Genomic DNA, 23,901 nt, shown 5'->3' on the forward strand with positions numbered 1-23,901 from the left:
ATACCTGAAACCCAGGTGAGTAGCGTCCTCTAAACTCTGTACCCCATTCTCCGCCTGTACGTGGTGAAATTCCAGGCCTGCAGGAGAGAACAATTGCACCCACTCTCCCAATATTTGCCTCTCTCTGTGGGTGCGGTTTTCTTTGATTGTGTGGGCTTTTTCCTTGTAATTTATTTATAACCTGCCTTTACAGGTAGTTCTCAACTTATGACTGGTCACTTAGAGACAGCTTGAAGTTACAATGGACCATCCTCCCCCCCCCAAAAAAAAGTACTTATGACCCAGTTGCAAAGTTCTGAAGGAAGAAAAAGTCAAAAAATCAGATCGGTCACGTGATGAACCGCTTTACGACTGTAATAGGCAGACTCCAGTGCGCTCGCAAATTAAGGGCTAATACCTGTATTGTTTTTATGAGTAATTCAAGGCAGAGAACATATCTGATATTCCTTCTTCCTATGATTTCCCCCAAAACAGCCCTATGAGATGAATTAGACTGAGAAAGAGTGATTGGCCCAAAATCACCCAGCTGGCTAAGGCAGGACTAGAACTCACAGTTACCTGATTCCTAGCCTGGTACCTTACACAAGTCAAATTGGCTGTACAGCCTGCACATTCTCTACCACTGGCTTTTACACCTGATTTTGTCCGAAAAACAACTACACGATAAATGGAGAAAAAAAAAATTCTGCTGGATGAGATGGAATCTCCTTTCAATCCAGCATCCAAATTTCCAATAGTGGTCAGAGAAGTTACTTCTTACCTGCTTACATTTTAAAGTGGCTAGGTTCTATCATATAGATCAGGAATTTCCAAACTTGGCAACTTTAAGACTTGTGGACTTCATCTCCCAGAATTCCTCAGCCAGCCCTGGCTGGCTGAGGAATACTGGGAGTTGAAGTCCACAACTCTTAAAGTTGCCAAGTTTGAAGACCCTTGGTATAAATTAGGGGTAGGCAACCTTGGCTCTTTTATGACTCGTGGACTTCAACTCCCAGAATTCCTGAGCCAGCCATGCTGAGGGGAAAGGGACAAGTTTCCAAGCTGAGCCATGCTGGCTCAGGAATTCTGGGAGTTGAAGTCCACGAGTCATAAAAGAGCCAAGGTTGCCTACCCCTGATATAGATAGTCCTTAACCACAATTGACACCAAAATTTCCATTGCTAAGCCAGGCAGTTGTTAAGTCAGTTGTGCCTGGTTTTATGATCTTTTTTTTTTTGCCACAGTGTTAAGCAACTCATTGCAGTTGTTAAGCGAACCACACCGTCGTTCAGCAAATCTGGTTCCCCCCTCCCCCTCCCTTAGTCTTGCTTGTCAGAAGCCGGATGAGAAGGTTACAAATAGTGATCACAGGATTCCAGGACACTGCAATCATTGTAAATTCATCCTGGTTTCCAAGCACCCAAATTCTGATTACGTGATCGTGGGGGATGCTATGATAGCCATAAGTGCGAGGAATGGTCATAAGTCTGGACTGTTGTAACTTTAACAGTAGCTAAACAAATGGTTATAACTCGAGGACTATCTGTGAGATAGAAAAGTTCAAGCAAGACCTCCTATGCACTTTTGCAAAGGCTTTTTGACTTTCCTGAAATAAATTGGACTTCTCAGAAGATCTCAGATTCCTGCGGGCCTCTTTAATTGCTTCCAATCTAGCCTGCCCAGAAGCCTGATAAGGACTTTGGGAAACCCTTGAAGGGAACATTGTGTCGCTTCCAAGGGCAGCAGCAACGTAAATAAAAGCAGATAAGCGCGGTTTTCATCACCGTTTGTTTCCAAAATCTCCTCCGAAAAACACTGAAATCGTGTTTGATTTTTTTTTTTTCAAAGTTGAAAGAGCAAAATGTGCCAGTGGACTTGGTTGCTTAGGGTTCCTGCAAGAAGATGGCCGTTTTAAAATGTTCACATAACTTTAATGTGAATGTAATTAACTCATTTAATTACTCTTAATTTAATGTTTGAGGTCTGCGGGCAGGAGGTTTCCAAACCAAAGCTGGGCTGGATGCTATCTTGCATTATTGTCTTGATGTTTTCTTCTGTGAAATCTGCTTTTTGTTTCCCTTTTCTTCCCCTTGAAATGCTTGAGAATCTCTTTCACATTTCTCTTTATGCTTCGGAATTAGTTATGATTAGATTTTTTTATCCCTTTATTATTTTATACGTAACTCAAGGCAGTGAATATACCTCATATTCCTTCCTCCTCCTATTTTCCTCACAACAACCATCCTGTGAGGTGGGTTGTACTGAGAGAGAGGAACTAGCCGGCTTTCATGCCTCAGGTGGGACTAGAACTCTCCGTCTCCTGGTGATTGCCCCAAAATTACCCATCCAGCTTTCATGCCTCAGGTGGGACTAGAACTCACCGTCTCCGGGTGATTGTCCCAAAATTACCCATCCTGCTTTCATGCCTCAGGTGGGACTAGAACTCACCGTCTCCTGGTGATTGCCCCAAAATTACCCATCCTGCTTTCATGCCTCAGGTGGGACTAGAACTCACCGTCTCCTGGTGATTGCCCCAAAATTACCCATCCAGCTTTCATACCTCAGGTGGGACTAGAACTCACCGTCTCCTGGTGATTGTCCCAAAATTACCTATCCAGCTTTCATACTTCAGGCGAGACTAGAACTCACTGTCTCCTGGTTTCTAGCAATGCCTCAACCCCTAGACCAAACTGGCTCTACTGGAGATTACCAATGATGCCACTGCTAGTCCTGTTGCTGTATATAATCATTAGCACCTCTCTGCTACATTTCTCAAAGTGAAAAAGGTCCCCTGAGAGGGATCCCTTTGGGAATGTTTTGATTTAATTGAGGGGTTGGGTGCCAGTAACTCTACTAACCATCCAGGACATAGGAACTTTCAGAAACTCCTCTTATTTGTATGTGCAAGTCCACTGCATTTCTTCCATTAAGTTTAACGAGAACTGGTAGGAAATAAATGCAGGCACATTTTCCTACATGGCATTATTATAAACCAGTCTAATATAATTGCTAAAGGTTCCGTGGTTGTCTGAGATTTGGCTTTCCTCTTTCTAATCCAGGTCTCAGCTGCAGAGCTTAATGGGTTGCTCTCTTTCAGTCCAATCAATTTCAGTGATTTTATTGTGGGGATTGAAGGAAGGGAGACCACCCAGTGTAGCCCAAGAAAAGTCAGTCGTCAGTGATAAGTAAACAAACATGGTTTTATGGCTTAGCATGGAGCGTGAATCTAACTTATTTATGAGCAACTTTACTTTGTTATCCTTGAATGTCTGCATGAGGCATGAATGCAGAGATGAGTTGGGCATATGCAGAGCAAGGAGATAGCCAAATAATTTTAAAAAAAACCTTTCTCTCTCTGCACCAGCTTGCTGAGTTCCGGCATAGCCCACACACCTTCTGAGGCTGCCACCGTCACTAACCAAACCAACGCCACTGCGTCAGTGCTCACAAACCCTGGATACTTTTTGGAGACCCTCTCCCAATTTGTCAACAAAGTCCTGAACCCCTCGGGTGAGCCTCCTGTTGCCCAGGGCTACCTCCAGCTGGATTTTGACACAATGGAGGCCCTTCCTCACGAACTGCTCAACTTGTCAGAGAAAGTGGCTTTTGAGCGGCTGGTGCAGTCTGAAAATCACCTCGTGGTCCTTTTTCCCGAGAACAGCCAAGCTTTCATGGAGCGCCAGCTCGGCCAATGGTACCTAGAGGGAAAGTTGCTTTGGCAACTGCTGGAGAAGCTGCATTCGGTGATCCAAGAGCTGAAAGCCATGCCTTCCTTCCAAGCCAACGCCGACCTTTTCCACAATCTGCTAGCTTTGTGCTATTATCCTTCGAGGGGCTCGGGAAAGCTTCCCGCTAGCGATTCTGCCGAAACGGAGGAAACGCAGACCCGCAGGAAAATCCACAGCCTTCTGTTGCTCAAGGCCCTCCAGGTGATCCGCACTCGTTGGCGAGAGGCCAGGAAGGTGTCCTTACGTGCCAACCGTAGCACTCAAGTCCAGGATGACTACTGCCGGCTGCGAGAGCTCAGGATAAACCTGGTCTCCAGCAGGTATATCGTTTTACCGGAGTCGTACAATGCCAACAATTGTGTGGGGCCCTGCCAGAGCCCGCTCTCCACCCGCATCCCGGACTATTATTCCCACACCATTTTCCTGCTGCGTATGCATGAACAGGGCATGCCACTGCAACGAGCCCCTTGCTGTGTCCCTGTGAAATATTCCAAAAGTGTCATGGTTACCTTTACCAGTGATCGAGGGATGATAGTTAAGTCCTACCCAGATATGGTGGCTGAGTCCTGTGGGTGCAGGTAGAGACGGGCAGGAGAGCCCTCCTGATGGAGGATGGGATGTTAAATAGCATCCTGCTGTCATGGCCAGTATGGGGTACAATTTTGAACAACAGCACTACAGTACATCGCCGTTCTAGCGATGAAATTTCTGCAGCTGTGTACATAGCAAGCTTGCGACATTGTTCTTGCTTTTTATGATGATAGGGAAAGTTGGACTCCCCCCTCCCCCCGTTTATTTGCAGAGAACCCTAATTAGCAGAGCGTAGGGTGAGAATTATCGCTCCCCCATTCAGAGGATCTAGAGATGGATGTTTAAGGTCCAAAGGGGCAAATAATGTTTATCAACGGATGTGCCCCACTAGGAAGTGTGATGTCATGGTTCCGAAAGAAGCAGCTTTTCAAAGAACTTCGAGGCTTTGTTTACCTTAAAGACTCCTTTTATTGCTACATAGCTTCAGCACGTACATAATGAAGCCAAAAACTGAATCCTCCCACCCCCAATCACCCGTAACAAAGCATAACTCACTCCTTCATTTCACAGTCATCAATCACGTTCTCCAATTAGTTTGAAGTGTGAACTTTGCCTCCCGTAACTCCTCTGGTTACAGCTGACCTTGGCAATACTGTACTGAAATATTGTTGTGGCTAACTATCCCCCGAGTACATACTTTCCCACCCGCTATTCTAACATTGTCTGACTTTAACTCTAGAAGTGATATGCAGGTTAAATAAAATATGTTTGCTTCTTCATATATGGCAAGCAAGAACATCCGATGTTAGCAGTCTTGACACGTGAATCTCTTGGGTTTTCAGGCCTTCTGGTGGGGGAGAAGCAGAAAATTCATTACAGGTGGTCCTCGGTTAATTGGGACTGGGAACTCAGCGCAGTCATAAAATGGAAGCTCCTATGGCTGCATCGATGAGATAGCAGTTCTGGCTGCAGTTTTCAGCCATAAGTGCTTGGTTGCTAAGTGTGACATCACAGGATTGTGACTTGCTGCTCGTTTCCCCGTTGACTTTGCTTCTTTGAAGCAGGCAAGGAAGGTTGCAAATGGAGATCGGATGACTGCAAGAAGATGTTATGACCACAACTTCAAGGACCAGCCCAAGTCTCTTCATTCAGCACCGTCATAACTTCAAATGGTCGCTGAATGACTGGCCACTAGGCGAGGACTGCCTGTACTCTTCCTTTAGGAAGTCGGCTATATAGAACAGTTTTCCAATTAGGGAAATAGAGGAATGAGACAATGAGAGGAACAAAGGGCTAATGCTTGCTGTTAATCCCTCTGGTGATCAAGAAGGTAAAAATCGTGATATGCTGGTACAGGTAGCCCTCGACTTACAACCACAGTTGAGCCCCCAAATTGCTGTTGCTAAATAAGACAATTGTCAAGTGAGTTTTGCCCTATTTTGTTGCCTTTCTTGCCACAGTTGTTGAGTGAATCACTGCAGCTGTTATTTGAGTAAATTGGCTTCCCTCTTGACTTGGCATGTCAGAAAGTTGCAAAAGATGCTTACATGATCCCGGGACACTGCAACCGTCATAAGTACATGCCAGTTGCCAAGCATCCAAATTTTGATCACGTGACCATGGGGATGCTGCAACGGTGTGAAAAATGGTCACAAGTCACTTGTTTCCAGTGCTGTTGTAACTTCAAATGGTCACTAAACAAATGGTTGTAAGTTGAGGACTACCTGTACTTCTAGAGTTGCATTTTCAGCAATAACTACTATTTGCCCGTATTATTCTGGAGTGGCATAATGATATGGTAGGGAGATTGAAACCTCATTCATCTTCTCACCCTCTCTATGCATTGGGACGCTTATCCAGATATGCTCTTATTATCCTAACATAATAATAATAATAATAATAATAATAATAATAATAATAATAATAATAATAATAATAATAATAATAATAATAATAATAATAAAGTTGGAAGGGACCTTGGAGGTCATCTAGTCCAACCCCCAACAAATTTTCTAATGTATCTTATTCAACACAAGATGAGACCTCAGATCTTGGAAAAGTTTACTACCTAGACCTACATGGCTCCTCCTTTCATGCCTTTTAAAAGAAGCTTTGAAAGTTTATTTATTCCAAGCTACTTTTCGCCGATATTTATATTTAGCTGCCTGTAATTTCAGTTGCTACGTCTTAATTATGTTTGCAACACATTCCAGTATTTTTCCATTGTATTCTCAGGCTGTTGTTATATTTCTCTGCTGCAACTGAAAATATTTTAGAGAGTCTTGTATTCTACTTGATGATATTAAGATGGGTAATATATTGTTCATTAGGTTGAATAGGCTTTGAAAGGGTCACCACAACGAAGCTATGGCAGGAAATGACCAGGCAGCCCCGGAGGGAGGGGTTAAACGTGTCATCAGTCTCAAATCCCTTCGTGCTCATAAGAGATCTAAGTCCAGCCCACCTTGAATTCCATTGACTCTTATCTACCGCCACTTTGCTTTGACTGTTAGTAGTTCAGATTCTTGTAGAGAGCATAAGCTTGCAATAAACCTTTATATTCAATTGAACTGCCTCGACTTCATGATTTTCCTGGGCTTGAGAGAAATAAAGGTTAATAATTTGTCTCATTTCAATATATTTAACATTTCTTGGTGGATGAACTTTGCGTTCGCTGCCCTATATATTTCTTTTATATATATCTTTTGAAAAATGGCTTGTGATGTTCAACTTTTATTAAATGCATTTTACTAGCTAACATTGTCATTTTTGCCATAACGTTTCTCAAACGTACCAACTTTCAGATATGTGGACTTCAACTCCCAGAATTCCCCAGCCAGCATGGCTGGCTGGGGAATTCTGGGAGTTGAAGTCCACATATCTGAAAGTTGCCACAGTTGGGAAAATTGCTACAGCCACTTTCAGGGTTCCACAGGGGGTAAAATCATCAGAAGACTTCATATTTGGGAAAAGCCTCATTGCTACTTGAGTCCTGTGGAGGTAGATCCAGGTTGAGTACTTTTGTCTTGCCAAGACTTTGAAAGTCTATGGAGATTTTCAATCATCCAGGTCAGTGATGGCAAACCTTTTAGAGACCGAGTGCCCAAAAACTGGCCCTGCCCCCACTCCACCCCCTGCCCCATCCCCGCCCTGCCCCTCATCCCCTGCCCCGCCTGCCCGCAGGACCACTCACTGCCTCCAGGGCCCGCCGCAGATCGCCCAGGCAGCCCAGCAGCGCTATGGCGGTCACACTTCTGCCCGCGCCCTGCAGCATCAACTCCATGGTAGGGTGTGAGGGCAGAATCTTGTCCACGCTGCCTGGCTGCCATGTCCTTGGCTGCGCTGCTCCGCGTGGGCCACGCTCAGGGGCGACTCTCCTTCAGGGGGGCTGCTGGAGAGGAGGGGGTTGCGGGGGAGGCGAGGCTGGGGCAACGGCTTGTGTGCCCACAGAGAGGGCTCCGAGTGCCGCCTCTGGCACCCGTGCCATAGGTTCGCCACCACTGATCCAGGTCATGGTTGTCCCAAAAGTGCTTTTTCAAAAGGCAACTGGACTTTCTTGTTTTGTTTTTCCCCTTGAAAACATTTCACTTCTCACCCAAGAAGCTTCTTCAGTTCATTCCTCATTCATTCAGTTCATTCTTCATCCAAGAAGAGTCTTGGAGGACAAGCAAAACATTTTCAAGGGTGGGGGGGAAAGTCCAGTTGTTTTTTGAAAAGCACCTTTGGGATAAACTTTGAAAAATGTGCTGGGGACTGCATTAAAAACATCTTGCTGCGTTCAATAAGAAAACTAAACTGGATTTTCTTTAAATTAAATACAATTGTTATGATTAAATAGGCGGGTGCAGAGAATAAGGAAGACGACCTTGATGGTGATAGGAAAAATCTTACTAAAGCTACAAGGGGGAAAAACATAAATCCAAAAGAAGCAAAAAAAAAAAAATTGCCAAAGAGGCTCAGAAGGAACTTCCCTAATTCACATGAGTATAAGAAGGGGAGGAGAGGCAGCATAACCAGGCTTGCCAGATTGTATTATTTGATCTCAATAAAAGTGATCTTCGCCTTCCCATACAGTCGATTCCTGGTCTGGTGGTTGATGTTGGGGAAAATAGGAGGAAGAAGGTATACTTGCCACCTTCAGTTTTTGTAAAAATTAATAAAAGACAGAATATAAATAAATAAAAATTAAAAAATGTAATGGGCTGTGAGAATAACCTTGGGAGAGGAAGAAGAGCTACAGCCTAGAAAACAGTCTGATGAACAAAATCTTGAGCACAAAGCAGTAACGGGAATGGAGAAAGCATCTCGGACATTACCCTTCCTAGTCTCAAAATAGACCCTATGTCATGTGTCTGATTAACGAAACACTTAAAAGAACTTTCAGGCATTTTTTTTTAACCTAAAAGCCTTTATTAAGGTTACAGAGATGTCAGTACGGCATGGTGGAATGCTTAGATCTGATTTTCTTTTCCGTTGCACATACATTCCAGGCATTTTCCCCTCCCCTATTTTGGGGTCATGGTTCACATCTTCCAATTAACTTGGAAGATGTGATTCACTTCCGGTTCCTTTTTCCCGGGCTTTCCTTATTCTCCTCCCCTTTCACTGTTGCCTGATTTAACTATAAAAATACCAGACAGTTCTGCATATTGTCAAAGCAAGAATATACAGTATTTGCAGCGTTGACACCCTACCTAGTTCCAGAAGGGGACAACTCACCATAGCTGTTTCACAGTGTCTGTCTCACTCCGACCAACTCACTCCAATCAAGTTATCCCAGTGCAGGACAACTTGACACAGCCAATTCTATTCCACCCTTTCTTTGATAGTAGCGTAACTCTTGTAGGTGGAATAGAATCCTTCAAGAAAGGATGCTAAAGGAGGGACAAAATGAAATGTGAATGACAAAAATTAAAAGAATGTCAAAGAAACTGGGACAGATAACAGTACAGTTATCTCGTGTTGACTTCTGCTGTGTCGAATTGTCCCGTGGTGAGTTGGTGTTGGCAAGTTGGTTGGGGTGGGTTGGCAAGTCAACCATGGACATGGCGAGATGGCTGCAGCGAGTTGTCCTAGACCCCCCCCAATCCTTTCTAGAACATAAAGGTGGCAGGGGGGAGGTGCTTTCAGAATCAGAAAAGACCTGGAAGGGACCTTGGAGATCTTCTAGATCAGGAGTCCTCAACCTTGGCAACTTTAAGACTTGTGGACTTCAACTCCCAGAATTCCTCAGCCAGCATGCCTGGCTGAAGAATTCTGGGAGTTGAAGTTCACAAGTCATAAAAGGACCAAGTTTGAAGACCCCTGCACAACAACAACCCTGTGAGATGGCTCGGGCTGAGAAAGAGTAACTAACCTAAAGTCACCCAGCTGGTTTTCATGCCGAAAGCAGGACTAGAATTCTACAATCTCCCAGTTTCTAGCCTGGTGACTTAATTACTAGATCAAATGCAATCCTGATTCAAGCTCAAACTTTTATAAGTCGAGGACTAAACCGGTCGTAAGTTGAGGACTACCCAACCGGTCATAAATCGAGGACTTTCCCTGCCCGGGAGCGCCGCGCATGCGTGGTTCCGCCCCCTGCGCCGGCCGAGGCGTAGCTGGCAAGCGGCAGAGACGGAGCAGGCCAACCACCAGCTGGCCCAGCCCAAGGGAGGTAAGGCACCCGCCGGAAAAGGGGAAAAAATGGCGGACAAAAAAAATGGTGGACAGCCTTGCTTGGCGACCCCCGTGAAATGGTCAATTGACCCCAAATGGGGTCCCGACCCACAAGTTGAGAACCACTGGTCTTGATGGTATTAAATCAAACAAAGCTTTCATGTTATTGGGAGATGTTTTCTACAGGTGAAATCATCCCAATGTGTTAACCTGCTCACACGTAGTTATAATTTGATAATTGTATAGTACAATTCCAAATTTTAAAGAGCTTGATGACTCAAGGCAATTCATGGCCGTGCAACAGTTGCCTTGTAACTTAAAATGCTTCTTGTTCAGTTGATACAAACCAGCAACAAACTCTCTCAATTCAAGCTTTTTCTTCCCCACTGAAAAATGCAAATTTTCTTGGACAAAATGTTTTAGTTCACATTCGATTTGCTTTTAGCAGCTCAAAAAGTCAAAATAATAGCCCAGGCAACTTGGAACACCAAGGACTGTATTGTGGACTGTGCATCCTATTTCTTCCTTATGTTAAAACATGAAAATATTTAAGAAGTTCATACCTGACATTTATTTCTGAAATTATCATGACTTTTCCCCAATCTAGCTGATTACTTGCTACAATTTCTCTGTGGTAAAATTTATCGTAGGAAGAACCAGAGCTGATTTAGCTTCACATTGATAGGCTTCATTTTGTGCAACAGAGAAAGAAAAAAAAATCCAGTTTTCCCACAAAATAGGCAAGAAGCAAACTCTTGAGGCGCAGTCTTGCTTTGCTCTTGAAAAGTGACCAAAACAATTCAGATGTCTATTAATCGAGGTATGGGAGTTGCTAAAAACATCTAAGGTCCATTCCAGCATATAGACTCTTTTGCTGGACTTCTGAATGAAGAATTCCAGTTTAAACACACAGCTTTGGTATCAGCTCAAAAAAGAAAAGAAAAGAAAACACACAGTTGTGTACAAGAGAGGCAGTTCACGCATTCCTGTTACAAATCTGTATATAATGAGGGATCGGGGAATAAGTCCACCGTGTGTGTGAGGCTCCTCCAAGTCAAGGACTGAGGTCAGTATCAAGGTTTAAGGCTTCCTCTTTGCTGTGAAACCAACATTAGCACTTCGTTTGGAGATAACTGGGCAGGTAAAGCACAAATGGAGAAAGGAAGTGCTTTTTTGAGGTTCTTCAATGACTCTGAGGGGACAGCAGAGCAGGTAAGACGGATCTGGCTAAGTGACTCCTGTTCCCCTCCTGAGAACTTGGGATTGCTGGCGCCACCATTATCGGAAGGATAAGGCAAGGCGTTAAAAAAAAGCATCTCTGCTTCCAACTCCTGGCAAATCTGCCTCTTGAGGCCTAGTCTCAACAGGAGTCACCCAGCTTCAAATCTGGGTGTCTTTGTATCCCCACACTTTCAGGGAAAGGATGTGCAGAAGAGAGAGGGAGTGTGTGTGTGTGTGTGTGTGTGTGTGTGTGTGAGCAGCATATTGCTTGCCACAATGATATCAAATCAGCAATCCTTGGATCTCAGTCATGCCTTTTCAATTCCTGAGACTTGTGCCGCCCAAATCTCTGGGTACTCTCCTTGGGTGAGGGGAAGAAATTCTTCTGAATCTGCCAGGGCTTCCTATCCTTCGGGTCCTTCTCATGCTTGAGATGGCCTTTCCCTTTGCCATGCTCATCCTTGGAGGATCCCCTTCTTTTATCCAGCAAGGGATGCTTTTCTTTATGCTCCTTCAGTGGAGGGGCTGTGTCACCATGTTTGTGGCGATGGGTCTTCCTGTCCTCCTGCTGCTTCTCCTTCCCCTTCCCTTCCCAGTGATGTCTCCTGTCCGGAAGGTGCTTCTTCTCTTCTTCTTTCTCCTGAACTTTGCGGTCTTTCTGGCTTTTACTCTTGGAAGGTGTTTCTCGTTTGATTTTCTCCTGCATTTTCCTGAGGCCCCTCTTTGGGAGTGATTCTTCCTCTGTTTCTTCCTCTTCTTCCTCTTCCTCTTTGATTTCTACTGGTTCTGTCCCTTCTTCTCCATCCTCTAAAGGTGCCTCTTTTTCTTCTTCCTCAACTTCTAAAAGTTCTTCCTCAACTTCCAGGAATTCCTCCTCCTCTATTTCAGGAGGTTCATCCATGTCCGACCAATCAAACCACCGTTCGTAAAACCACAGCTCCTCCTGGAAAGGAAAGGAAAGATTCAATAGTTTTCATCGTAAGTCCTGGCCTGAGATAGTTTAACCTTAAGGGTAATACAAACAGGACTCTTCACGTGCTCGTTGAGTCCTCTTGGAGCCATTTTGTCCAGCATCTTGTTTCCTACAGTGGCCAGCTCAATGTTTTTGGAAAAGCCACAAGCGGGAATCTACGAAAATTTGCCTATTCAAAAAGCATCTGAAAGCGATTGTGAAAAGCAACAACTTGTATTTGGCACTGACACACTACTGCTGGAACACAGAGGGTTGTGTAAATTCATTGTTACTTCAGTAGCACATGTGGTTGAAGGTGGGTGTTATGGTTCCAGCTAATGAAACACTTCAAAGAACTTCCAGGCATTGACTTTCCTAAAAGTAATTTATTGTTACAAAATGTCGGCACAGGCATAACGAAGTTGATGCTAAAATCTGAAATTTTCTTCCTCTGAGCAATTAATTTACCAGCATGTTCCCTCTCTAAATTTGCTGTCATATATCATGTTCTCCTATCAGGTGGAAGGGCAGAGGTTCTCTTCTGGTCTCTTCCCTCCCGCAGTCCTATCTTTCTCCTCCCCCCACCATCATCTGAATTAACTCTAAAAATACCAGACAGTTCTGCATATTTTGTCAAAGCAAGAATATACAGTATTTGCAGCATTGACAGTGGGCAGGAGAGTGGGCAAAAAAGGGCCCAAGAGGGAGACCTTAGCATTCATCAGGACTACCTTTGCCTTTGAAGGATGCGGGAGAAAGAAGAGGGAGAGAGAGAGAGAGAGAGAAATGTTAAGCAAAGACTCCCCATCACAAAACAGCTCAACAAAGAATGAACACCCAATTCTCCTGAATCAGGATAATCGGAAATCTCTTAAGCCAGGGGTCCCCAACCTCCGGTCCGTGGACTGGTACTGGGCCGTGGCATGCCAGCAACCGGGCCTTACAAACAAGCAAAGCCCCATCTGTGGGATGCAGGCAGGAAAAACCTCTCTCCACATAACTGGTTCCTAGTGCCCAAAAGGTTGGAGACTCTGGTCTTAAGCGATTCCAGTTGTATTTAAACCTAAGGTTGAGTTTTTAAAGTAGGTGTTTTTTCGCCTTCTGATGAAATGAGTCTTACTGTGGATTCCTTTGCTCTTCCCCACTTTTAACTCACCTGTTCCCCAGGACTGTCTTCTTGTGTGGTCCAGGCATTCAGCTCTGCCTCAAGAACAGCCCCACCATATTCTATTGCCTCTGTAAAGAAGATGGGATGGTGAACAAGCTCCTATAGCAACATTATTATTTTTTTCTGCATATATTTCTGTGCTTGCTTTTGTCCCGTCTTTATTACTTTTATAAATAAGGCAGCAGACATACCTCGTATTCCTTCCTCCTCTTATTCTTCCCACAATAACAACCCTGTGAGGTGGGGTTGGGCAGAGATAAAATGACTGGCCCAAGGTCACCCAGCTGGCTTTCACATCTAAGGCAGGGCTAGAAATCATATTCTCCCGGTCTCTAGTTTGGTGCTTTAACCCAGGGCTTTTCAACCTTTTCACCCATTGTACCACTTTTAGGATATGGCAACATCTGAGTACCACCAGTTGCCTAGCAAGGTGTCAAAAACTTGATGACCCCCCCCCCAAAAAAAGAAAAAAAGTGATGAAGTACAGGTAGTCCTCAACTTACAACAGTTCGCTTAGTGACTGTTCGAAGTTACAATGGCACTGAAAAAAGTGCCCCCCAAGCCACAGGCAAGCAAGACACCTGCCTGCCCACCCAGTGGTGCTCTTCCTCCTGTCTGAGGTTTTCATTGTTGTGAGCATTTCTGTTGAGGATTGGCAGCATGGGTGGGGTGGGGGTGTTTGGTTTTTATTCCCCCCATCTGCTGGGTGGTTGCAGCAGGTTTTGGTCACTTCACATGACCCTGGGACACTGTGACCGTCATAAATATGAATCAGTTGCCAAGCATCTGAATGTAAATAACAAGACCCTGGAGATGCTGCAACATTCCAGCTGATCGGCGCTTCTTCTGGACTCAGCAGAAGCACCAGGATCAGCGCTGAGTTCCAGCTGGAGCCTGGCCCTGATCCTGGTGCTTCCACTGAGCCCTGACAGCCCCGAAGAAGCGCTGATCCTGGCACTTCCGCTGAGCCCTGACAGCTCTGCAGCTCCAGCCGTTTCTCGCCCAGGCTTGTGCAGTGCTGCCACCGGTTCAGCTCATTCCCCTCCCCTGCTACCACTTCTCTAGGATGGTCGCATATCACCTGCCAGGTGCTAATGTACCACAGGTGGTACCCGTACCACTGGTTGAAAAGCCCTGCTTTAACCACTAGGCCAGGAATAGGCAACCTTGGCTCTTTTATGACTCGTGGACTTCAACTCCCAGAATTCCTGAGCCAGCATGGCTCAGCTTGGAAACCTCTCCCTGTCCCCTCAGCATGGCTGGCTCAGGAATTCTGGGAGTTGAAGTCCACGAGTCATAAAAGAGCCAGGGCTGCCTACCCCTGCACTAGGCCAAACTGGCTCCTGCATGGTGCTTGAGGTCAAGATGAGATGAGGAGGGGTATCCCAAAGCTTGAGGATGGAAGATTCAAAGACACAGTGGCGGTGGGGTAGCCTAATAATTTTAGTTGTTAGAATGATAGTTAACCACCTTTTACCTTTATTTGCAATACTGTGTCCAAAGATAAAGTCAAAATGTAAGAAATCTTAGAAAAAAGTATTCATTATTATTTTATTTTTATCTCATCCTTATTATTGTTATAAATAACTCAAGGTGGCGAGCATATCCACCACACCTTTCTCCCTCCTATTTTTCCCACAGCAACAGCTCTGTGAGGTGAGTTGGGCTGAAGGAGAATGACTGGCCCAAAGTCACACTGTTTCGCTTTTATGGCTAAGACGGGACTTGAACAATATGGTCTCCTGCTTTTTAGCCTGATGCCTTAACCCAGTGGTTCTTAAACTTTTTAATGCCGCGACCCCCAACTGGTCGTAAGTCAAGGACTAAACCGGTCGTAAGTCGAGGACTAAACCAGTCGTAAGTCGAGGACTACCCAACCGATCGTAAGTCGAGGACTTTCCCTGCCCGGGAGCGCCGCGCATGCGTGGTTCCGCCCCCTGCGCCGGCCGAGGCGTAGCTGGCAAGCGGCAGAGACGGAGCAGGCCGACCACCAGCTGGCCCAGCCCAAGGGAGGTAAGTCACCTGCCGGAAAAGGGGGAAAAATGGCGGACAGCCTTGCTTGGCGACCCCCGTGAAATGGTCGATCGACCCCAAATGGGGTCGCGACCCATAGGTTGAGAACCGCTGCCTTAACCACTAGACCAGGGGTCTTCAAACTTGGCCCTTTTATGTCTTGTGGATTTCAACTCCCAGCGTGCCTGGCTGAGGAATTCTGGGAGTTGAAGTCCACAAGTCATAAAAGGGCCAAGTTTGAAGACCCCTGCAGTAGACCGAACTGGCTAATAAAAAAGTATTTGACACTCCCTCCTCAATATCTCCCCTTCCAAATATTTTTAAAACCCAAAGTTGCTTCCTCCTTCTGCTCAAAAGGGCCCCAGATTTTTGATCCAAGTCTTACTGTTTGAGTTTCATGATTATCTGGCAGAGAGGGTCAGGCTCAACAAATAGGAACTTGGTGTTCTACATCCGTCTGGTCACAAATGCTGAGCTCCACCAAGAGACAAAAACCCAACTGTGCTATCATTACACATTCTCGTCCCAAAGGTGCTTTTCCAAAAGGCAACTGAATTTTCTTGGGGTTTTTCCAGTCATCTTTTGGAAAAACATCTTTGGGACCACCATGACTTGGATAATTGAGAATTTCCATAGACAGTTGTGGGAAGTCAGCCCCCCACCTTCCCAGAGAAGGAAATATTTGGGGGGCAGTTTTTCTTTAGCCCTAAGCAAAAATTAAAGAGGCCAGAAATGCAGATTTGATCATCCCATTCAGAAAGACGGAGGCCCCATTCAGGGGCAAATACTACCTGCAGAAGCCCATTCAAGACAGGATCTTTTGAAATCCCTTGGAGCAAAATTTGATAGCTAACAACAGCAGAGTGATAGGATTAGAACCAGCAACCCCTCACCCAAAAATCCAACACAGGACATAGTCATCAGCCCCAGTCCCAGAGAAGCAGGACATGATCTTTAGGACATAACAGGATTAACTCACCACTATTAGAATACCAGAAGAGCACACTCAGGCTCGGGTCAACGTTCATGCCACAGGAACAGGAAAACTCCAGACACAAAAGCCCAAGAAGGTATAAAAAACCCACCACTCCCAGCTCCATTTTGTCAGCTGCCCCAGAAATGCATGCTGTTGCTGTTCTGCTTTTCAATAAAGAACCTTCTTTCCAAACAGCCTCCATTTTGTTTATTCCCGGCTTGGACAGGACCTAAAGATTTTTCTTTCAACGTAGTTACACATTCTCTTTGCCAGCTTAGAAGGTTTCCTTTTAACCTTAAAACCTGATCTCTAATGGAGGCAGCAGCTAGATGAGGTGTGAAGGTGGGAGGGGGGTTTGTTTGATCCAGGGGAAAGTGCTCTTCTCTCTTACCTTGAACTACCTGACAGCTCACACTGAGGAGAGCCAGGAAAGTTGCCACCAGAATGCATTTGTTCAAAGTCAGAGGTTCCCAAGGCAGCGTGTCCTTAGCGGCTCGGCTTTCTGTTTTTCGCTTCACAGAGACAATCTTCAGTGCTTCAAGCAGAGAAAAAGGGAAGGCATTAGCATAGCAGATTGGCTCTCCCACCATAAAGTCTTTTACCACCAATTCCTGAGTGTTTGAGGGTGATCTTTGCAATAGACACAGGATAGAAATTCAGGCCAGAGCTATGGAAAGATACATCAATCCCCACAATGGAAGACCCAATGGAAAAAATAATGGAGCTGGCAGAGGAGGCAAAGTTAACTATTCTAATTAAAGAAAAGAATGTATCCAGCTTTGTTTCTACTTGGAAACTGCTTCTGGACTGTATGCTCAAAACAGAAGATTTGGGGTTTTGATGATTAGATTAGTTTGTGGTTATACAAAATGCTAGTATTTACTAAATTGGCTTTTAATTGGCTTTTATAGGGGAAATGTTGTGTGTGTTGTTTGTATTGTGTTATTTTAATATGCTGTGAGCCGCCCTGAGTCCCGTGGGGAGAAGGGCGGCATATAAATTATGAAAAATAAATAAAATAAATAAATAAATATGTTAAGAAAAAAGTTGAGGTTGTGACTTGTATTTAACAGCACTGAAAAAAAGGGGAAGTCCCTATTTTTTTCCTTCTTTTCTCTTTTCCTTGCACTTCTTTAACTTTGCTCTCCCTCTTATTTCTCTGTTATCTTCATTGTTATTTTATATTATAGTAAAACTTTTAATAATAATAATAATAATAATAATAATAATAATAATAATAATAATAATAATAATAATAATAATAATAATAATAATAATAAAAAAAAAACAACAACTTCAAGCCACTCCCCACTTTTTTTTTTGCATGGCCAAGCCATAGCTTGGGAGAAACCCACGTGTAGACTGCAAGGACAGCCACTTTTGCTACTCTTTGGATCAATTATGAAAAACAACAGAATACTGAATAACAGGGATATAAGGACCTTGGAGGTTTTCTAGTCCAACCCCCTGCTCAAGCAGAAGACTCTATACAGGTGATCCTCGACTTACGACAATTGTAATCCACCAACATTTCTGTTGACAAGTGAGGTAGTTGTTAACTGAGTTTTACCCCATGTTGCAACCTTTCTTGCCACAATTGTTAAGTGAATCATTGCAGTTGTTAAGTCAGTAACATGGTTGTTAAATGAATCTGGATTCCCTATTGACTTTGCTTGCTAGAAGGTTGCAAAAGGGGATAACATAACCCCGGGACATGGCAACCTTCATAAACATGAGTCACTTGCCAAGTCTGTGAATTTTGATCATGTGACCATGGGGATGCTGCAATGGTCATAAATATAAAAAACGGTCAAAAGTCATTTTTTAAAATGCTGTTGTAACTTCAAATGGTCATTAAAGAAACTGTTGTAAGTCAAGGACTACCTGTTCTGGACAAAGTGCTGCCTAATCTCTTCTTAAAAATCTCCAGTGATGGTATGCCATTCCACTGGTTAATTAGAAGAGAGAGAGAGAGAGAGAGAGAGAAAGGGGAAAGAGAGAAAGAGGAAGGGAGAGGGAGAGAGAGGGAGGGAGAGAGAAAGGGAAGGGGGGAAGAGAGAGAAAGAGAGAGAGAGAAAGACAGAGGGAGGGAAGGGGGAAGAGAGAGAGAAAGGGGAAAGAGAAAGAGGGAGGGAGAGAGAGAGGGATTGGGGGAAAGAGAGAGAAAGAGAGAGGGAGGGAGAGAAGAGAGAGAGAAGGGAAAGAGAAAGAGGGAGGGAGAGAGAGAGAAAGAATGGGGGGGGGAGAGAGAAAGACAGAAGGAGGGAGGGAATGGGGGAAGAGAGAGAGAGAATGGGAGAAGAGAGAGAGAAAGGGGAAAGAGAGAAAGAGAGGGAGGGAGGGACAGAGGGAATGGGGTGAGAGAGAAAGACAAAGGGAGGGAGGGAATGGGGGAAAGAGAGAGAGAGAATGGGGGAAGAGAGAGAGAGAAGGGAAAGAGAGAGAAAGAGAGAGGGAGGGAGAGGGAGAGAGGGAGAGAGAGAGAGAGAGAGAGAGAGGGAATGGGGGAAGAGAGAGAGAAAGGGGGAAGAGAGAGAGAAAGACAGAGGGAGGGAGGGAATGGGGGGAAGAGAGAGAGAGATCTTTCTTTCTCTCTCTGTCCCCCCTATCACATATCATTTTATAAACCTTCTATTTGTCCCTACAAATCATCTCCTACAAATCAATCTTCCCCAGTAAAGCTTCCTGCAAATCTCTAGATTTCAACTCCTAGAATTCCTGCCTGTGATGAAAATTGCTGAGAATTCTGGGACTTTCCCTCATGTCTGCAAGTTGTCCAGATCTGGAAAAACTGCTCTAAACCAAAAATGAGATGGAAGTCCCACCATACAAAAAAACCCCAACCCCAGGGTTAAGCATTCTCTTCCTTCCTTGCCCTTGGAATCTCCACGGCACCTCCAACATGATGCTTTATTGGCTCAGAGAAACATCCTACCTGCCAGGTGTGATTTCTCAGCTGTCTTTTCTGCCCGTACCGCCTTCTCCACTTGGTGTGCCTTTTCAACCCTTGGCACTTTCTCTGCCACCTTTTCCAGTACTGGTGGTTTTTCTACTCGTTGGGCTCTCTCAACCACCCTTTCAGCCCTCAGAACTTTTTCTGCAACTTGCTCGGCCCGAGGCAATTTTGCAGCAGCCATTTCGGTCACCAGATGCTTTTCTTCGTCTGGTGGTTTCTTAGGAAGCCCAGATGTTGGGACTTCGGTCAGGCTATCCACAAATTCATCGAGATCTTTCTCAACAACGTGGAGCTTGTTTTTCTGTTCCTCCTCTAGACCCTGAAAGAGAGAGGTAACGATGATCTTACTAGTTTTGATTGATTACCTGCCTTAGCCGGTAATTTTTTTTATAATTTCTCTGATTTCTTTAAAAACATGTCATATTTTCCTATTCTTGTTATTTTTTTCTTTGTTTATAAACATATTTGATGGGCCTGTTTCAGCCAAGATTGGAAATCTATCTTCAGTTGTTGTATACCCTTCTACCTTCCTTTGTCTATCATAATACTTTGTTCAAAGGCCGTCTGGATTTTTTTTCCATTCTGAAATTATGGCAATATTTCCATTTTCACAGTCTCTTATCTCTTCCCGTAGCTCAGTGGTTCTCAACCTTTTTAATGCCGCGACCCCCAACCGGTCATAAGTCGAGGACTAAACTGGTCATAAGTCGAGGACTAAACCGGTCGTAAGTCGAGGACTACCCAATCGGTCGTAAGTCGAGGACTTTCCCTGCCCGGGAGCGCCGCGCATGCGTGGTTCCGCCCCCTGCGCCGGCCGAGGCATAGCTGGCAAGCGGCAGAGACGGAGCAGGCCGACCACCAGCTGGCCCAGCTCAAGGGAGGTAAGGCACCCGCCGGAAAAGGGGAAAAAATATGGCGGACAGCCTTGCTTGGCGACCCCCGTGAAATGGTCGATCGACCCCAAATGGGGTCCCGACCCATAGGTTGAGAACCACTGCCGTAGCTCCTCAGACTCTTTCACAAAATAAGTGCTGTATCATGTTGTGGGAAGTCAGCCCCCCCCCCCAGAGAAGAAAATATTAAAAGGGCAGAAAAATATATTTCCTCCAAGGATCTTAAAGAGGCAGGAAAGCATGCCCAGTTTTCTTAATAGCCCCAAGTCTCCCTTCCCCAAGCAGAAACCAGCTCTATAGAGATGCAGATGTAAATCCAGGGACCTAGGAGATTAAGAAGACAAAGACCTAAAATCTACATACCCCATCCAAACTCTAAGAATCATCAGCCCCAGCACCAGGGAAGCAGGATATGACCTTTGGACATAATAAGATTGACCCATCACCATCAGAATTCCAGAAAAGCACACTCAGGCTCAGGTCAAAGTTCATGCCACAGGAACAACTCCAAACAAAAGGCTTCACAGGGTATAAAAAATCACTTCCTACATGTGCTCAGCCCTTTTTTTCTCTCCTCTTTCCTGCCAGAACCATCTTTCTGTCTGGCTCTTCAATAAACTGCAACCTTCTTTCTAAAGCAGTCATCATGTTGTTTATCCCCGGCTTGGACTGAACCAGGATGAAGACTTTTCTTCCAACAACGTATTATCTCATGTTTTGGATAAATCCCTATCAACTCCACCCACTGAATCATAAACTAACCATTGAGTGGCTGGGTTTGCATATCTTACTGAGTCATAAACTTCTAGACAATCATATTTTGACATGTGGTTGATACTGAATAACAGAGTTGGAAGGGACCTTGGAGGTCTTCTAGTCCACCTCCCTACTCAAGCAAGAGACCCTATACCATTTCAGACAAATGGTAGTCCACTCTCTTCTTAAAACCTCCAGTGATGGAGCACCCACAACTTCTGGAGGCAAGTTGTTCCACTGATTGTTTTCACTGATAGGAAATTTCTCCTTATTTCTAGGTTGGTTCTCTCCTTGATTAGTTGTCATCCACTGCTCCTTGTTCTACCTTCAGTTTGTATCTACTCGATTAGAGAGCCACCCAGCCTTATGGTTGAGAATGCATTTGGACACTTGTATTTCCAAATCCAATCCCACAATCCAATTCAGTAAAGGAAAATAATAGAGATTTACTTTAACGGGTACACAGGATAGCATTTGTTAATGCTATGTATTATTATTACAGAACAAAGCAATCTTACACGAGAGACTCAGAGAGAAGGTCAAGCTTTTGTTAAGCATTTTCAAATTCAAGGAGCCAAGGAATAGGTTTTTTTTGTATATTATGGGTTAGACAATAAGTTTCTTTTTATGTGAGTTTCTTCGTGGGTCTGCTTTGCTGGAATTCCAGTGTCCTTGGCTATTTTTCTGTCTCAGATAAAATTCTTTGCATTGTGAGTTCTCCTCTATTTTGACTGCCTAGCACAGGAGTTCCCAACCAGGGGTGCGAGACAATATTCCAGGGGTTGCAAAAACTTAGGTTTTAAAAATTATAGTGTATATGCATAATTCATTGCCATTATTTCGAACTTTTGTAAGGGGTGCGAGAATATATCAGAAGTGTTCTAGGGGTGCGGGGTATAGAAAAGGTTGGGAACCACTGGCCAAGCATGTAAGAATTGAAATGTATGGGGTTGTGACCACCACCAAATTCAATATTTAAAGTCAGGTCAAGGAAGTTACTTATCAGCTCCTGTTACACTGACTGTTGTACTCTGTTAAATTCCTGTGTTTAACTCAACTCTAAATGTTTAGCTTTTCTTCATTTTGAAGAAAACAGACATCTGGGTCACCAAGTAAAATGCACCAGGACAGCTTACTCTTCATTACCTAATTTGTTATAGCAGTGGGGGGGGGGAAACCCACATACATTTGCACCTCATGTGGGAGTTTCATCACTGGAAGCTTTCAAGAAGAGACTGGACTGCCATCTGTCAGAAATGGTGTAGGCCAGTGATGGCGAACCTATGGCACGCGTGCCAGAGGCGGCACTCAGAGCCTTCTCTGTGGGCACACCTGCCGCCCCTAGCTCGCTCAGGTCCATTAGGCCACTGCTGGCGCCCGAAGCAGCAGCCCCATCCAGCACAAAGGAGGCAAAGCAGCTGGCTAGCAAGCTCGAGTAGAGATGGTAGAGCACACCCCCATGCGCTCGCTGGCCTCTGTGTGTGGTGGCTGATGGTGTCAGGCAGCAGCCACCCCTGTCTTACCTTGCAGCAATGGCACCCCCGCCCTACCCCCTGCCTCACCCCGCAGGATTAGCCTCCTGCCCACCACCCCACCCACCAGAGACCAGCTGGATCTCCCCCAATCCTGCCCAGCCCCCACAGGCATCCCCCCCACGAGCAACATCAAGGTGGCCATGCCCACCCCAACCACACCCACCCAGTGGGCCACGCCCCCCACCCCCCTGAGGGCATCATAATGCTGATGCGGCCCTGGCACTTTGCGATAAATAAGTAGGTTTTGGGTTGCAGTTTGGGCACTTGGTCTCTAAAAGGTTCTCCATCACTGGTGTAGGCTCTCCTGCTTGGATGGGTGGGGGGCTTGGACTTGTTGACCTACAAGGTGTCTTCCAACTCTGTTATTCTATTCTTATTCTATTCATAAGGTTTCCTGTTTATTTGAGTTTTCAATATTGGACGAGTGGTTCTCTCCCAAACTTCCTACGGCAAGTACCTTTAGAAAAAGCTTTAGATGGTCATAAAGATACACCCAGTAACATTTTAAAAAGAGACAAAGAAGGGCATTTTCAAGATTTCTACAAGCAGTACAAGAAGAAAGACAAAGTTGCAAATGACTTGGTCAAATGACTGCGGCTGGTCAGTATGTGTCCATCATCACTCAGCTCGGCAGGACTGCTTGTCCTCAGCTGGCCTGGAGATTTAGGAGTTGACTTGGCAACAATATTTGGACCAATTGACAATTGTTCCTGTCTTTTTTAGATGTTTAGGGAGAAGGCTCTGAATCAAATGCAAATGATCAGCTTGTGCTATCCAGGGGTGCAAAAAAAACCAGAGTCACTCAATAATGTGATGGGTAGCAAATAACTGTAAATAATAAAATAATTATAAATAATGAAAAAAACCTGGTAGCTCAGAAATGCTTGGGAAGGATACCAACTAAGTCCCATGACTTAGCAAGAGGTAAAAATCTCTTGCCGTCATACTATTTCCCAACTGTTTTATTTGGCTAGAGTTAGTTGCCCATCACAAAAAATGCTGCAATAATCATTCACTCTGGAGGCAAATATCAGATGTTGGAAGCAAACATTTCTGGTTCAGATTCTTTAAGACCTGGAGAGATACCTCCAGGCCTAGAGACAGACATGTCTCGTGAAGCAACTTTTAAAACATGCCTCAATGGTGGGCTACTTACGTTTGTGCTGCCGTTCACTTCTTCTTGACTTGCAGGTATCTTGGCATCTGTTAAAACACACCCATCCTGCATTTATTCATGGTTTTCATTTACTGTGCTTATTGTCCTTATAGAACTAATAATAATAATAATAATAATAATAATAATAATAATAATAATAATAATAATAATAATAATAATAAGTTGGAAGGGACCTTGGAGGTCATCTAGTCCAACCCCCTGCTCAGGCAGGAAACCCTACACCATTTCGGACAAATGGCTGTCCAGTCTCTTCTTAAAAACTTCCAGTGTTGGAGCATTCACCGCTTCTGGAGGCAGGTTGTTCCACTGGTTAATTGTTCTGTCAGGAAGTTTCTCCTTAGTTCTAGGTTGCTTCTCT

The 23,901-nt window shown here is 44.7% G+C and overlaps 2 protein-coding genes across 4 annotated transcripts in view; one reads left to right on the plus strand and one right to left on the minus strand.

Annotated features, from left to right (window-relative positions):
* The window catches only part of AMH (anti-Mullerian hormone), a 13,768-nt gene extending 9,479 nt beyond the window's left edge, over positions 1 to 4,289 (plus strand). The window contains exon 4 of the mRNA XM_015809940.1: positions 3,344 to 4,289. Within this exon, the coding sequence (XP_015665426.1) occupies positions 3,344 to 4,289 (946 nt within the window). The remainder of the gene's footprint in view (positions 1 to 3,343) is intronic.
* A 6,324-nt stretch (positions 4,290 to 10,613) lies between these two features.
* Positions 10,614 to 23,901, minus strand: part of JSRP1 (junctional sarcoplasmic reticulum protein 1) — a 25,464-nt gene continuing 12,176 nt past the window's right edge. For all 3 annotated transcript variants that reach the window (XM_015810032.1, XM_015810033.1, XM_015810031.1), the window contains exons 3-7: positions 23,523 to 23,569; positions 19,162 to 19,501; positions 16,618 to 16,761; positions 13,226 to 13,305; positions 10,614 to 12,060 (exon numbers count right to left, since the gene is read on the minus strand). In XM_015810032.1, coding sequence (XP_015665518.1) covers positions 11,422 to 12,060; positions 13,226 to 13,305; positions 16,618 to 16,761; positions 19,162 to 19,501; positions 23,523 to 23,569 — 1,250 coding nt within the window. In that variant the 3' untranslated portion in view covers positions 10,614 to 11,421. The remainder of the gene's footprint in view (positions 12,061 to 13,225; positions 13,306 to 16,617; positions 16,762 to 19,161; positions 19,502 to 23,522; positions 23,570 to 23,901) is intronic.

This window comes from Protobothrops mucrosquamatus, unplaced genomic scaffold (genome assembly GCF_001527695.2).
Source record: "Protobothrops mucrosquamatus isolate PMUCROS unplaced genomic scaffold, P.Mucros_1.0 scaffold6, whole genome shotgun sequence".
Classification (NCBI taxonomy): domain Eukaryota; kingdom Metazoa; phylum Chordata; class Lepidosauria; order Squamata; family Viperidae; genus Protobothrops; species Protobothrops mucrosquamatus.